Source organism: Maylandia zebra, linkage group LG2 (assembly GCF_041146795.1).
Source record: "Maylandia zebra isolate NMK-2024a linkage group LG2, Mzebra_GT3a, whole genome shotgun sequence".
NCBI lineage: Eukaryota > Metazoa > Chordata > Actinopteri > Cichliformes > Cichlidae > Maylandia > Maylandia zebra.
In genome coordinates this window covers 13979458-13996195 of record NC_135168.1, presented here as the reverse complement: position 1 = coordinate 13996195, position 16738 = coordinate 13979458, and the positions used below count along the sequence as shown (strand labels likewise).

The following is a 16738-nucleotide window of genomic DNA, read 5'->3' as shown; positions in this document are numbered from 1 at the left end:
TAGCTAATGTGAACACTTTTTTTTTTATTCAATTCTAATTTTTCCCTTGCGATGTGAAGAGTTAATGCTAAATAGGATGCCATTAGTGGCTAATTCTAATTTTAGATGAGAAAGCATTAGAAGCTAATGCTAATACCATATTTTCTTGCTTTATATCAATATTAGTAGGTAATGCTAAGTACGTAGCCATTGTTAGCTAATGCTAATTTAGGTGAATTAGCATTATCCACTAATGCTAACACTGTTTTTGCCAACTCTTTTCCCTTGCATTATAACAATATGAGCAGCTAATGCTAAGAAGGCTGCCATTATTAGGTAATGCTAATTATTATGTGTGTTAGCATTATCCGCTGCTGCTAGCAATGTTTTATCTTACCTTTTAACAATATCAGCAGCTAATGCTAACACTACTTTAATTTCAGTTAAACCTACGTAGCATTAATTAACTTCATTTAGCATTAAGAAGTTTTTGCTATAGGGTACCATTAGTGGCTAATGCTAATTTTAGGTGAATAAGCATTGGCAACTAATGCTTAAACCATATTCTCTTGATTTCTAACAATGTGAGCAGCTAATGCTAAGAACGCTGGTTATTAGGTAATGCTAATTTGATGCGAGTTAGCATTACCCGATAATGCTAAAACTTTTCCCTTCCCTTTTAATAATGTGAGCAACTAGTGCTAAGTAGGCTGATGTTAGCAGCTAATGCTAATTTGATGTGAATTAGCATTGTATTAGTGAGGAGGTAATGTTAAGTAGATTGCCATTAGTCGCTAATGCTAATTTTAGGTAAATAGAAATTAGCTAATAATGGCACCTGCTAAGCAGGTGCCATTATTAGCTAATACTAATTTGAGATGAATTAGCATTATCCGCTTATGCTAACAATGTTTTTTCTTACTTTTTAACAATACGCCATTAGTGGCTAATTCTAATTTTAGATGAAAAAGGATTAACAGCTAATGCTCATACTGTTTGCTTTGTAAGAATGACAGCAGCTAATGATATGAAGTCTACCGTTATTAACTAATGCTAATTTGATGAGAATTAGCATTATCCGATAATGGTAACTCTTTTCCCCTGCATTATAACAATGTCAGGAGTTAATGCTAAGTAGACTGCCATTAGGGGCTAACTCTAATTAGGGGTGAATAATTATTAGCAGCTAATACTAATACCGTTTTCTCTTTTTCCTTATAACAACTTGAGCAGCTAATGCTAATTTGATGCGAATTAGCATTATATTAGTGAGCAGTTAATGCTAAGTAGGCTGCCATTATTAACTAATACTACGTTGACGTGAATTAGCATTATGCGCTACTGCTAATACTGTTTTCTCTTACTTATTAAAAATGATAGTAGCTAATACTAATACTCTTTTCCGTTGGGTAACAACAAAGTGAGGAATTAATGCTAAGTTGGCTGCTTTTAGCGGCTTATTCTAATTAGGGGTGAATAATTATTAGCAGCAAATGCTAATACCGTTTTCTCTTTCCTTATAACAATATGAGCAGTTAATGCTAATTTGATGTAAATTAGCATTATATTAGTGAGGAGTTAATGCTAAGTAGGCTGCCATTAGCAGCTAAAGGTAATTTGAGGTGAATAAGCACTAGTAGCTAATGCCAATACCCTTTTCTCTTGTGTTATAATGATGTGAAACGTTAATATTGTTCTCAAACAACAGAATGAGAATGAAATATTGATTCTAACAGGGCCCATAAACAGCATTAGCTTAGCAGCATTAGCTTATCAGAGTCTCCATCATTGTCACACAAATCCTTAGCGGAGCAAAGTGGCCTACTTAGCAATAGCTGCTGTAGAAAGCAAAGGGAAAACAGTATTAGCATTAGCTGCTAAATGTGCACTTGAGAATAAATCTATTGTGAATTCAGCCGTGAATGTAGTGTTTCCAGTAAGCTTCCATTTCCAAATGTTAGCTGCTCCTGTCTGCCTCTTTGTCACACACAAAGACTGAAATGATTCACAGCCTTGTTTCATCCTTCTGTCAGTGTCACTGTGACTGTGGACATACAGCATGGGAAACATACACATGGCTGATACTTGTATCTAAAGTTACAAAATGTTGTCTCTGTCCAAATATTACCTAACTGTAAGTCTACTTTTAATAAAACTCTCAACATGACTTATCAGTTATCATTAATGTTCCTGCAAACAGACTCCTTGAAGACCCCCTACATAAATATCCATGTACTATCCAGCTAGACTAGTGTGTCTGTCCCTGAAAATATTCCTGCATGTGTGATTGTTCATGTCTCATCTGCAGGAAACAAACAGGAAGTGAGTGAAAGACACAGGAAATGATTCCAGCTCTTCCTCCTATATCAGACATTCTCTCCATACCTGAGAGTGTCCAGTCTCCAGCCTGGATCCTTCAGTCCAGCCGACAGAAGCTTCATTCCTGAGAGACCTGGATGATTGTAGCTCAGGTCCAGCTCTCTCAGATGGGAGGGGTTGGAGGTCAGAGCTGAGGCCAGAGAAGTACAGCCTTCCTCTGTGATCAGACAGCCTGACAGACTGCAGACACACAAAACAACAATCCATCTGTTATCCATCTCTATAGCAGCATAACTAAGGGATGGTTCAGGGTCACCTGATCCAGCTCGAAGCTTTATCAAAAAGGAAAGTTTGAAGCTGATCTTCAAAGTAGAGAGGGTGTCTGTCTCCTGAACTCAAACTGGGAGCTGCTTCCACACCCAGTCCAACATAGCCAGGCTTTCTTTGCTGCTTTGACAAAACCTCAAATCCCAGTCAGAGATGGTGAGCATCATCACAGTGATGATCATTTCTCTGTTAACCCAGGCTTTCTGCTTCAGGATCTGTGCACGCTCACAGAACAAGGAGACCTTTAAACATCATTTCACTAAATGGATGGACTGAGCTCAGCCTACAGATGAACTGGATAAATAAAGATTTGACCTCAGTGTGCTCAGTGTCCAACAAAGGAAACATGGAGATCACACCAGTTTGTCACCAAAGTCTAATTATTCCAGAGGGCAGTGTTGATACAACTAAAGTTATTTTTAAGCAAAGTTGAGTTTTTTATTGTCGCAGTACTTCATGTCTGAAGTATCACTTAAATGCATTACACGCTGTTGATGGCAGCAAACAAACCACCCAAACAAACAGAGGTGGGAGGCTTGGGCAGACTACGTAGGATCAGCTTGTGGGAGGAGTCAGGATAAAACCAAAGAAAGACAAGCTAACAAACGCCACAGTGAAGTGAGTAGCTACAAACTGCAGGCCGATTAGTGTTGTTGAAGAAGTCGGTCTGAGGAACGTTCTTAGGATCAACAAATGACGGCATGTATGAGCCTCCCTCAAGACGCACCATCACAAGAAGAACACATGAGCTGTGGAAAAAGGAGAGACTACGAAAGCCACGGCGTTACAACGTGCACCAGCTGTTGGTCTCTCTGGAGACTACTGGGCGTGGCTGGGTAACCATGGTTACTTGGGAGTTACAGTACATGATATTAATGAAGAGTGGGAGCTGCGTTCTATAGCAAACAATTTGTTATGAGGTAATCAGCTGATCTTAGTTTAACCGGAAGCCCTTCACAATAATTGCAATGCCTTTATTTTGTCCAACTACCATCAGTTCGTCTGTACTGATGGTAACTTAAAGTCACACTAATGTCGTTTAGTTTCTATAGTTTATGTAGTGGAAGTATACTACAGTACCCTGATCACTGATAGGACAGATTTATGTAGATATACACCTTTGTGTTTAACATTACTGCATTATAGTACTGTGATCTTTGTCCTTATATATGGCTATATTAGCTATACTGATGTACGTACATATAACTGGATATGTAACTTATCTATTCATCTTATTTGTCATGTATTTGTATTGTGTACTTCCTTTTTGTAAGAAACCACACACATGATCACAGCCGCAAGAATCAATCAGTGAAAGAATAAAGTGTCTCAAACCAAACCTTAAGCTCTTTATTCCACATGCTGGGATCATTTGGCCTTCAGTGGTGTTCTGGCTGACACACCGGAGTGACCAGAGTGCTAAAGAGTGAATCGGACACACCAGTGTCATCTCTGATATCTCCACTACATTTAATCGTCCTTCAGCTTGTGGCTGCCGTTAGCTGGTCTGCTAGTTAGCTGATTTGCTATTTAGCCGGTGTGCTATTTAGCCGGTGTGCTAGTTAGCTGGTGTGCTAGTTAGCCAGTGTGCTAGTTAGCCGGTTCGCTAGTCAGCTGGTGTGCTGACCAGCGAACCAGTAGGTTACAAGATGAGCTTGTCTGTCTGATGAGCCAGCTCTCTCTGTCTTGGTCATTTTGTCCTTGGGCAAAACCTAACCTACCACTACAACTGTAGCTTACCTCCACCAGTGTGTGAATGTGAGAGTGAATGAATACAGGGAGTGCAGAATTATTAGGCAAATGAGTATTTTGTCCACATCATCCTCTTCATGCATGTTGTCTTACTCCAAGCTGTATAGGCTCGAAAGCCTACTACCAATTAAGCATATTAGGTGATGTGCATCTCTGTAATGAGAAGGGGTGTGGTCTAATGACATCAACACCCTATATCAGGTGTGCATAATTATTAGGTAACGTCCTTTCCTTTGGCAAAATGGGTCAAAAGAAGGACTTGACAGGCTCAGAAAAGTCAAAAATAGTGAGATATCTTGCAGAGGGATGCAGCAGTCTCAAAATTGCAAAGCTTCTGAAGCGTGATCATCGAACAATCAAGCGTTTCATTCAAAATAGTCAACAGGGTCGCAAGAAGCGTGTGGAAAAACCAAGGCGCAAAATAACTGCCCATGAACTGAGAAAAGTCAAGCGTGCAGCTGCCAAGATGCCACTTGCCACCAGTTTGGCCATATTTCAGAGCTGCAACATCACTGGAGTGCCCAAAAGCACAAGCTGTGCAATACTCAGAGACATGGCCAAGGTAAGAAAGGCTGAAAGACGACCACCACTGAACAAGACACACAAGCTGAAACGTCAAGACTGGGCCAAGAAATATCTCAAGACTGGTTTTTCTATGGTTTTATGGACTGATGAAATGAGAGTGAGTCTTGATGGGCCAGATGGATGGGCCCGTGGCTGGATTGGTAAAGGGCAGAGAGCTCCAGTCCCACTCAGACGCCAGCAAGGTGGAGGTGAAGTACTGGTTTGGGCTGGTATCATCAAAGATGAGCTTGTGGGGCCTTTTCGGGTTGAGGATGGAGTCAAGCTCAACTCCCAGTCCTACTGCCAGTTTCTGGAAGACACCTTCTTCAAGCAGTGGTACAGGAAGAAGTCTGCATCCTTCAAGAAAAACATGATTTTCATGCAGGACAATGCTCCATCACACGCGTCCAAGTACTCCACAGTGTGGCTGCAAGAAAGGGTATAAAAGAAGAAAAACTAATGATATGGCCTCCTTGTTCACCTGATCTGAACCCCATTGAGAACCTGTGGTCCATCATCAAATGTGAGATTTACAAGGAGGGAAAACAGTACACCTCTCTGAACAGTGTCTGGGAGGCTGTGGTTGCTGCTGCACGCAATGTTGATGGTGAACAGATCAAAACACTGACAGAATCCATGGATGGCAGGCTTTTGAGTGTTCTTGCAAAGAAAGGTGGCTATATTGGTCGCTGATTTGTTTTTGTTTTGTTTTTGAATGTCAGAAATGTATATTTGTGAATGTGGAGATGTTATATTGGTGTCACTGGTAAAAAGAAATAAATGAAATGGGTATATATTTGTTTTTTGTTAAGTTGCCTAATAATTCTTTACAGTAATAGTCACCTGCACACACAGATATCCCCCTAAAATAGCTAAAACTAAAAACAAACTAAAAACTACTTCCAAAAACATTCAGCTTTGATATTAATGAGTTTTTTGGGTTCATTGAGAACATGGTTGTTGTTCAATAATAAAATTATTCCTCAAAAATACAACTTGCCTAATAATTCTACACTCCCTGTAGTGGAATTGTAAAGGGTCTTTGAGGGTCTCGAAAAGCGCTATATAAATGCAATCCATTATTATTATTAAGAGCATCTTTAGGCCTGACTGTGCTCATCCTTCCTCCAACCTCTCCTTACCAAAGATAACAACTACATCAGTATTAGCTCAATAACAATTTCTGCAATTCAATTGTGGACATTCATTTTTAAACCTTGTGTAAAACGATAAAACCTCAAAGTCTGAGCATTATTCTTTGTGCAAACAGCTCTTGCAGGTTCCCCCGGACTTAGGTTATTTTTATTATTTAATTACTTTCCTTTAAGCAGCTGTTCAGGCTATTAAACTCATCCCAGAAATAACAAGTGACACCATTAATAGTAGAGGTGGGAATCACCATACAACTCGCGATACGATATTATCACAATACTTAACGCACGATACGATATTATTGCGATTTTTTAAAAATATTTTGCGATATTTAAATTCTGCACATAAAGGTAAACTTTATCAATATTCATTTTATCTAATATCAAAGTCTCACACTCAGTCTTTCTCTCATTTCAGTCAGTTTTATTGTTGACAAACTGAACGGTTTGTATTACAGTCTAGTCCAACTTAACTGAATGCAACCATCTGGTACAATTATAGCTATTCTGAACTATGCAATTTATGAAAACTATGCAGCCCCTTCAGCAACTGAAGAATTTGAAAGTAAATTTAAAAAAATATATAATTTTACATTAAATAAAAAAGTTTCAAACTTAATTAAAATTAAACATGTCTTAAATTAAAATAAGTAAACTGTCATGTTTATTGCTGCCAAAAAAAAAGTTAAACACATTTGGACAGTGAAGGAATGTCAGGATTGTTGCTCAGAAAAAGGATCAACATGCTCTGAAGTCAACATGCTCTGACTCCAGAGCATGTTGACTTCAGAGAAAAAATTGTTTGTAACAAAATATCGATTTCTGCTGTCCCTGTATCGATACATTATTAGCAAACAAAATATCACGATACTACACAGTATCGATTTTTTCCCCCACCCCTAATTAATAGTGGAGCTAACTTTAACAGGTGAAACTGATTTGACCTATAAGGCTACTGCAGTTACTTCTTATCAGGTTTAGTAGGGAAGACATCTGGATGAGGTAGTTAGTAGTATGTAGTTAGTACCGGGCGACTCCCCTCCCCCACATCGGCACCAGAACCCTGTATTTTCTACAGGGTAAGACTGCCTGTTTTATCAAACTATGGCCATTACTACTGTGATCATTTGCAGCCCAGTGTGCCGCTCTCTCTGCTGGGATGAACCACTGGAGCTCACCCAGTCATCCCTTTCTTTCTCTCAAGAAGAAGTGAAATAAATATATTTATTATGTTACGAGTCTAATATTCTTTAAATCAAACTGTAATGAATAAATCAAGCAAGAAGATTTGGTGGCTCCACGTGTTGTAGAAGAAAAGATAAACATCTCATTTTGAGAAATCAGCCTTTAAAATTAAGTACTGTGAATAAAAAACAAACAGCGAGCCAATCAGCAGTCGCCAATATCCTCCTAATTTCATTCACAAAGAAATCAAATATATATATTATGGGCCCAAAGGAGCCTAAATCTTTAAATTAGGCAGTACGTGAAGTATTTTTTTAAATAAACAAAGACATGACTATAACAACTTTTAGTAATTCAGAGTCCAATTATCCACTCAAATGTGAATAAAAGTTCACTTGACAGCTGTAAAAGTTACCTGTTTATACAATAATATAAATCACATTTCAAATGATCATCTGTGGAAAAGTTTGAATCCTGACCTGAGAGTTTCCACTGCACACTGTGAACTCTTTAGTCCAGCGGACAGAAGCTTCACTCCTGAATCCTGCAGGTCAGAGTTACTCAGGTCCAGCTCTCTCAGACTGGAGGACTGGGAGCTGAGGACTGAGGACAGAGCTTCACAGCTTCTCTCTGACAGGTTACAGCCACTCAGTCTGAAAAATAAAAGACAATCTATAAAACAAGTACTCATGTAGAGTTTGTTAATACATTTCACAACATTAAATGTTGACTTTCTATTTTTAAAGGAAACATAAACATACTAAGATACAACATCATATGTATGAACTTTAATTAATAATTCTAAAAACTAAATGTTTTCTGATCTGACCTCAGAGTATTCAGTTTACAGTTTAAACGTTGTAGTCCAGCAGACAGAAGCTTCACTCCTGAATCCTGCAGCTTTCTGATACTCAGGTCCAGCTCTGTCAGACTAGAGGACTGCGAGCTGAGAACTGAGGACAGAGCTTCACAGTTTTCCTCTGAGAGTTCACAGATGTTAAGTCTGAAGATAAAAACATGAATAAAGATTGTTGTTAAAGTGTAATCAAGGTGCAATAGCTTATTGTCTTGTGCTGAGCAGGTTAGTAAAACTTCCGTTTAACTTTGAAATGAATAAAAATGCTATGAAACAAGGATAACTGGATAAAGACATAAACAAAAACAAACATCAAACACATAAACAAACAGAACTAAACATAATACAAATTGATCTGACCTCAGAACATTCAGTTTGGCATGTGGACTCTCCACTGCAGCAGACAGAAGCTTTACTGCTGAAGCCTTCAGGCTGTTGGTACTCAGGTCCAGCTCTCTCAGACTACAGGACTGGGAGCTGACCACTGACAACAAATTTTCACAGCCTTCCTCTGAGACGTTACAGCTGCTCAGTCTGTGAGAGAAAGGAAAAAAACAAAAACAAAAAAAAAACAAACAATATATGTGATCAAATTAAATTTGTTTATATGTTGAACCCTTTTTTTTTTAAATTTATTTAAACCTATGAGACTATGAGTGCTACCAGTCCAGTGCACATGATTGGTACCTTGATGGTACCTTGCTCAGGGGTACCACAAGGTAACTATTCGGTGGATTCGACCCCTGACCTTATGATCATGGGGCGACCACTCTGCCTACTGAGCTAATAATTCTGTGTACACTGTCATACAATATTAACTAAAACAATTATTTTAGAAAATTTTAGTAATTCAATAATCATGCTCATTACCTGTGTATTGTGAATAACACTTGATTTTAAACACTAGCTGTATAAAACTCTTCCTGTTAAAGGTGTGTATAAAGGAGATGAGCTGAAATGCAGACTTCATGGAGAATGTTTGCTGTCAGCATATATCAAAGACAAAGCAGAGATCCATCCAGTCTCTTCCACTAAGCCCACAGAGGGACAGACAACCACTCTCACTCACACCTGCATGAAGTTTAGATCACCAGGTAACCTAACTGCATGTCTGTGGACAGTGGGAAGAAACTGTAGAGGACCCAGAGTGAACCCACTGTAATTCTGTGATAACACTGGTTATGGAAGCCTTACAGTTACATATGGTTACTGACAAGAAACACGACCTTAGAGGCAATTTCAGTAATGAAGACCGAGTTTCTCCCTCCATACAGGATGAAAACATGACAGCACAGCAGAGATTTATATTTAAAAAGGGAGGGTGTGCACTGAAAGTGAGATACAAACTTGAACTTAAATTATGAACATCAGAAAAAGATGTAGGTGAAGTCTGGCAGGTGAAGTTTGTGCTTTAGAATAAAACAACCAAACTCCTGGAGTTGGAGACAAATGAACAAGCTGAGGATAATAAACCTGTCAGAGGGGCTGAAGCATCAGAGCTCATGTTCTTATAGGCTGGGTCTGGATTGTCCTTTGATAAGAGTTACAGAACAAAGTGTGTTTTAGAAATGCTGGAGTGAAACATTAAAACTACCATATATTTACTGAGTGACTGATGATCATTTAATTTACTATTTTAAAAAAATGTTACAGTGCTCTTTGAACTCAGCATTTCTGATTTATTTCCCATGATTTTAACAATGAAGCGATGACAACATGTTTACTTACAGAGCTTTGTTGGAGGCTTTGACCACTGGCAGCATTCTCAGAAGAGCCTCCTCTGAAGCAGAGTATTTCTTGAAGTCAAACTCATCCAGATCTTCTTCTGATGACAGTAAGATGAAGGTCAGAGCTGAGCACTGAGCAGGAGACAGTTTACCTGTGGAGAGACTTCCTGAAGTCCTGTATTGTTGGATCTCCTCCACTAGAGAACGATCATTCAGTTCATTCAGACAGTGGATCAGATTGATGCTTTTCTCTGCAGACAGATTCTTACTGAGCTTCTCCTTGATGTACTGGACTGTTTTCTTATTGGTCTGTGAGCTACTTCCTGTCTGTGTCATCAGGGCTCGTAAGAGAGTCTGATTGGTCTGCAGTGAAAGACCCAGGAGGAAGCGGAGGAACAAGTCCAGGTGTCCATTTGGACTCTGTAAGGCCTTGTTCACAGCACTCTGGTAGAAGTGTTTCTTTGCAGAATCTCCTGTTTCAGACTTCTGGGAGGTTGTTTGTTGTTGTTCCAGCAGATTGAGTCCAGAGTTGCTGAAGGTCAGATGGACATGAAGAGCAGCCAGAAACTCCTGAACACTCAGATGGATGAAGCAGAACACCTTGTCCTGGTACAGTCCTCTCTCCTCTTTAAAGATCTGTGTGAACACTCCTGAGTACACTGAGGCTGCTCTGATATCGATGCCACACTCTGTCAGGTCTGGTTCATAGAAGATCAGGTTTCCTTTCTGCAGCTGATCAAAAGCCAGTTTTCCCAGAGACTCAATCATCTTCCTGCTCTCTGGACTCCAGTGAGGATCTGTCTCAGCTCCTCCATCATACTTGACCTTCTTCATTTTGGCCTGAACCACCAGGAAGTGGATGTACATCTCAGTCAGGGTCTTGGGCAGCTGTCCTCCCTCTCTGGTTTCCAGCACATCCTCCAGAACAGTAGCAGTGATCCAGCAGAAGACTGGGATGTGGCACATGATGTGGAGGCTTCGTGATGTCTTGATGTGGGAGATGATCCTGCTGCCCTGCTCCTCATCTCTGAATCTCTTCCTGAAGTACTCCTCCTTCTGTGGGTCAGTGAACCCTCTGACCTCTGTCACCATGCCAACACAGTCAGGAGGGATCTGATTGGCTGCTGCAGGTCGTGTGGTTATCCAGAGGCGAGCAGAGGGAAGCAGTTTCCCCCTGATGAGGTTTATCAGCAGCACATCCACTGAGGTGGACTTTCTAGGGTCAGTTAGGATTGTAGTTTTGTGGAAGTCCAGAGGAAGTCGACACTCATCCAGACCATCAAAGATGAACACAACCTGGAAGTCTTCAAAGCTGCAGATTCCTGCTTCTTTGGTTTCAGTAAAGAAGTGATGAACAAGTCCCACCAAGCTGAACTTTTCCTCTTTCAGCACATTCAGCTCTCTGAAAGTGAATGGAAATATGAACTGGATGTCCTGGTTGGCTTTGTCTTCAGCCCAGTCCAGGCTGTATTTCTGTGTTAAGACTGTTTTCCCAATGCCAGCCACTCCCTTTGTCAGCACTGTTCTGATTGGTTCATCTCTTCCAGGTGAGGCTTTAAAGATGTCTTCTTGTCTGATGGTTGTTTCTGGTCTGTCTGGTTTCCTGGATGCTGTTTCAATCTGTCTGACCTCATGTTCCTCATTGACCTCTGCAGTCCCTCCCTCTGTGATGTAGAGCTCTGTGTAGATCTGATTCAGGAGGGTTGGGTTTCCTGCTTTAGCGATGCCCTCAAACACACACTGGAACTTCTTCTTCAGGGTGGATTTAAGGTTACGCTGACAACGTCCACTGGGAGTTCCTTTAGAAATAAAGAAAAATATATATATTGAATTTAAGTACTTATCAAGGGTACATGACCATTTCTTTCCTGCCCAAATTAAGTGCTTGTGAAGAATCAGGTCAAGTTCTTGCAACATCATGAAATTTTAGTTTTTCCATTAGCTGATATTATTTATAGATATCTTCTTACTGCTCAGTAGATGATCAGCCTGCTTATTCAGCTTCATTCTCTTCAGGATGTTTGCTGTGATCTTCACAAATGACTCCTTGCTTGAATTATTATAGTTGAACTTTTTCATTTGCTTTGAATCGAGTTTAGGCTCACACTTTTGATATGACTCTAGAAAAACAAACAAAAACATAATAACAGATCCATCACAGTATTATTAAGCTGTTGCATGGTTTGTTTTTTGTGTGTGTCTTTTTCTTCACCATCATGTGTAACTGAAGCCTTTTTTGTATTTATTAATAATTCACCATCACATCATGTCAGATGTTTAAGTTACTTCATGAGAAATTTTAACTAAGTACATGGGTGTTAAAGTAATGTTTTTCTGTATATTTAAACAGTTTGTAGACATCAAAGCCCTGTTTATTTTTTATTTTAGCAAAACATCGTCTGAGGCAAGAATAAATCAACTAATTAGCAAAAACAAAAGAAAGAAAGAAAACATGTTTGACATAAATTACATTTATTATAATTACAAATTATATCCCCAAATTACAACAACTGCCACTTGAAGGAACTTTATATTGTTAGATAAAAAACTCTAAAAACAACAAGAAGAATTAAGATTTATCATTATACCAGTATATACAAGTCAGGAGTACTTATGCACTAAGGGTTGACCGGGAATGATAAAGTGGATGATAAATAGGTAAATGTAATCATCAACAGTCAAAAATAAAAACCAAACTAGACAAAAAGTCGGTAGCAGGTAGACAGAAGTTAAAATAAATTAACTAATATAGGAAGTATGAGACAGTGGGATCAACTAAAGCTTAATGAAGATTACATTTAATTTAAAACTCAAAACTGAAACTAAAACAATAAACCATCAAAACAAGTACCTAGAAGTGCAAAACCACAACCACATTGTTTTGGTTTTGATTGAATTGACCGCTGCCTTTGAAACAGTAGCCCACAATATTCTAATATCTTGATTAAATGTCCTAGTGGGCATTAGTGGCACTGAACTTAAATGCTTTAGGTATTATCTGGCAGAGAGAGCTTTCTCTTTGAACCTTCTTAGTTCTGATTTTTCTGCTGCTTGTTGGACATGTGGCCTACCAGGGGGTTAATTTTAGGACCATCGCTATTTCCCCCCCCCCCCCCCCCCCCCCTTTCTTTACATTTTAAATGGACTGATTGATATATACTGCTTTTCTACTCTCCCAGAACACTCACAGCAACAAAACAGAGGTGATAATGTTTGGGCCTAGTGGCCCATATGAGTCCTTTTTTGTTGCTTTGGGAAGATACCGATTCACAAGGTCCCGAATCGATTCGATCCACGACTCGATTTAATTCGATTCACTTCAATTCGATTCGAATTGAATCTGGGAAATTTTGACAGTCAGAAATCAGTACATTTGCATATTTTTGTATCTATAAAAAGGAAGCTGACACACGCAAGACTTTATCAAAGGTGTGAGCATCACAACAGATGCCTTTGTGTCAAAGTAGCTGAAGATAAAACACAGAAAAACATGAAGGTGATTTTCCAGGACTGGGATTTTATATTCTGCAGTACATCAAAAACAAAAGAAAACCATTAATCAACATATGAACGTTACCTCTGATGTTACAGCGGTTTTATTAGAGACACGGCTGAGCGTTTTGCATAATTTTAAAAAGTTTAAATTTGTTCAGTATTGAACGGCAGAAATTAGGTTTTCTTTTCGGAAGAATGTAGAAGGAAAAAAAAACAGCAGCAGACAGCATGTAAACAACGGTAGACTTGTGCGTAACAAGCAAGCGAATAATGCAGAAAACAGATTTTTAGATGGGAAACTGTTCTTGAAGTACAGAGAGAGAGAGAGCTGTGCATGAAGTGTGATTTTATTGTGGTGGAAGCAAAACAGTAAAAGTCAGAGGGAATTCATGATGATTGATTGGTTGATTGATTGATTGGTTGATAATTTATTGCAACATGTGAACAATATACAGGTACATTTAGAAATGAAAATAAGAGAGAAAAAAATACTATACAAAATACATACAAAAAAACGTTCTGATTAATTTATATGTTGAAAGGGAGTGGGAAGAAGTAAACACTTATTTAATCCCACCCCTTTGCCATAAATTATCAGTTAATATGTAGTCAGCTTCCTTACTGATATAATGATGTTTATGTTGCTGCTGGTTCGGTCAGTATTGTTTGGAGAGAGATCAAACTAACAGCTTTAGAATCAGCACAAAAAGGGCGTGAACACAAAGCGCGGACCCGCCGACACCTCAGAATCAGCGAGCTGTCGGCTTTCAGCCCCGACTGTGTCCGTGCCGTCAGGTGAGAAAGGCGACATCTCACTGATTCTGGTCCGCGCTGTGTGTTTAGGTCTTTGTGCAGAATCCGTGTTCCTGCTCTCATTTACTGTCTTAGCTGTTTGGTGGTTGTTGAAATTTTGTGAGGTTTAACCTGAGATTCTGGCGTTTCGGGCAAAATAAATTTATATTAAAAAATCGATTCAGGATTTTAATGAATCGATTTCACGTTATCCAAGCCAGAATCGATTTTAATCGATAAATCGATTATAAAAACCCACCCCTAATTATTACCGACCTTGGGTTTAATTTGGACAGTGATTTTAAACTGGAAAGTAAATTATAATTGTTGTCTAGTTTTTCAAAGTATAGCGTTTTTTATTTTAGGCAACTGACAGCAGTGAAATGTTTTCTTTCAAATTCAACAATTTTATTTGTCACACACACAATACAACATGTGGTTTCTAGGCAGCACTTTGAAACAGTGATCCATACTTTTATTTCATCCCATCTGGACTACTGTGATTGACTTTATGTGGGAGTCAGTCATTACTCTCGCATGCTCAGCTGGTTCAAAACACCGCTGCATGAAGAACCTATAAAAGAGAGCATGTTACCCCTGTCTTAGCCTCGCTCCACTGGCAGCCTGTATATTTTAGAGTTCATTTTAAAATTGTTGTGTTTAGTTTTACATTTTTCACAGTCTTGCCCTGCCTTACCTTCTTCACGCCTACACACCTCATCAGTCAGCTGACCAGCTCACTCAGATAGCCTTCTCTATCATTGTTCATAAGTTATGGACTAACTTGCCGTTACATGTTAGAGAGCCCCCTTCACTGTCCACTTCAAAAACACATCTTAAAACCCATTTTATTCTTTCTGACCCACTGAGACTCGGTCTGTTTTAGTTATTTGACCTTTTTTATTGTTTTTTATATCACATGTATTGTTATTATTTAGTATCGATGTACAGCACTTTGTGTCACCTATGGCTGTTTTGAAGTGTATTATAAATAAAGATAGTAGGTAGGTAACTGCGGTTATACTTATGGGCAACTGTTCATTAACTGGGGCTCAGAGCTTAGTTACACTGCAGAGCTGAGGATACAGAGATACCACATGGAAACAACCTGAGTTCCTATTGGTCAGTGCAGGCTTCATGTGTTTCTACCTTAACAATGGCTCCTGAGACAAACTAAGGAATTATTACCTTGTGATAAACAGGATGAAGATGCCTGGGCTGAGGGTTTCCCTGTTGGAGTAAAGTGCACCATGAATAAGGAACTGTTTGTTTAACAATGAAGACCTGCATGGCTTCAAAATACTCTAAATATAATCTCCAAAAGTTGATTCTGTTCATCTGGACGTAGTGTTTTCTGGGAGAAACGTGTCGTCACTCACCCAAGTGACTTCTTCAGTCTCAGCTGACTGCAGGTTTCAATCTTATAAACTGTACATTTGGATATTGACTGAAACCAGCCCACTGAAGGAACAATGGGCTGGGAGGTCAGTTTCTTCATCGTAATTAAGCAAAATCTCATGACCACTGATCAACAACCACTGATCAATAACCATGAGTCCCATTCACAGAGAGTTGGGGAATGGCTGCAATCACAGCATTGTAAGATGGTGACAGATGTACGAAACGTTTCTCCCACTGAAAACGCTACATTCAGATGAAAAAACAAAAACAACTTTTGGAGATTTACTTACCTGCATGATTGAGCATGCATCAAGATGTCTAAATATAATATTTGTACTCAAACAAATTTAGAAGAGAAAAGACACACAATTGAAAGTTCAGACTAAAACAGCCTCAGTTTTCCATCCATAAACTGTGACAGTGTTGTCCTGATACTGCACTGAGTCATGTCTTTTTTCTCTGACTGACCTTCATTCATCTTCTTTAAAATCAACTCTGCCACCTCCATTACATGGCGAGTAGTGTATGTCTCCACCATAAGATCCACTGTTCCATGACGTCCATCCTTCCTTGCGTTCTCCAGTCGGCTCTTTTTGATGGTTGTGAAATCACCTCCGGGTCCTTTTTCCAGGTACCAGTGGAAAAGTTTCAGCTCCTCTTCTCCCAAATCTTCCAGCCTGTTCAGCAACTGCTCCTCAACAGATTTTTCCATCTTTCAACTGTAAAACATGAGAGAGAACATGAATCTCATCACATGTCCAATGTATTTACTTATTTAGAATATTTAGAGTTTGAGCAGTTTGAGTTCAGGTTTTGTTCTCAGAGCTTTTATTGAGCCATAATGTCTCCTTTTACCTCTTGAGCCCCAGCGCCCCCAGTACAAAGGGGGTGAACTGCCGTTTAACCCTCCAGCTCTCAGGTCTTTAATGCAAATATGGACACGTATCCACAAAAAGCTCAGAATTCACCCAAAGAATTCACATCAGCTCACACACACTTTCTACCTGCAGAGGAAACACAAATCATTCATGTGCACATCAGCTGAAATCCTCCTTTCATCATGTGTGCTGTCCAAATATCAGCTGCTTCTTTCCTGCTTCATCTCAGTGTCAGCTGAATGCAGTCAGACAGCAGTGTGAGGCAGAGGAAGCTGCCATCAGCTGCTCTGCTATCAGTCCACTAGATGGAGC

The 16738-nt window shown here is 39.3% G+C and overlaps 1 protein-coding gene across 4 annotated transcripts in view; it reads right to left on the bottom strand.

The window, feature by feature from the left end:
* Positions 1–2158: 2158 nt before the first annotated feature.
* The window catches only part of LOC112430988 (protein NLRC3-like), a 170798-nt gene continuing 156218 nt past the window's right edge, over positions 2159–16738 (bottom strand). For 2 of the 4 annotated variants that reach the window (XM_076889266.1, XM_076889258.1), the window contains exons 2-9: positions 16017–16267; positions 15336–15377; positions 11831–11980; positions 9862–11659; positions 8494–8667; positions 8107–8280; positions 7757–7930; positions 2159–2538 (exon numbers count right to left, since the gene is read on the bottom strand). In XM_076889266.1, the coding sequence (XP_076745381.1) occupies positions 2346–2538; positions 7757–7930; positions 8107–8280; positions 8494–8667; positions 9862–11659; positions 11831–11980; positions 15336–15377; positions 16017–16260 (2949 nt within the window). In that variant the 5' untranslated portion in view covers positions 16261–16267 and the 3' untranslated portion in view covers positions 2159–2345. Of the gene's footprint in view, positions 2539–7756; positions 7931–8106; positions 8281–8493; positions 8668–9861; positions 11660–11830; positions 11981–15335; positions 15378–16016; positions 16268–16403; positions 16553–16738 lie in introns of all 4 variants that reach the window. The other 2 variants (XM_076889262.1, XM_076889269.1) reach the window with 2 other exon arrangements.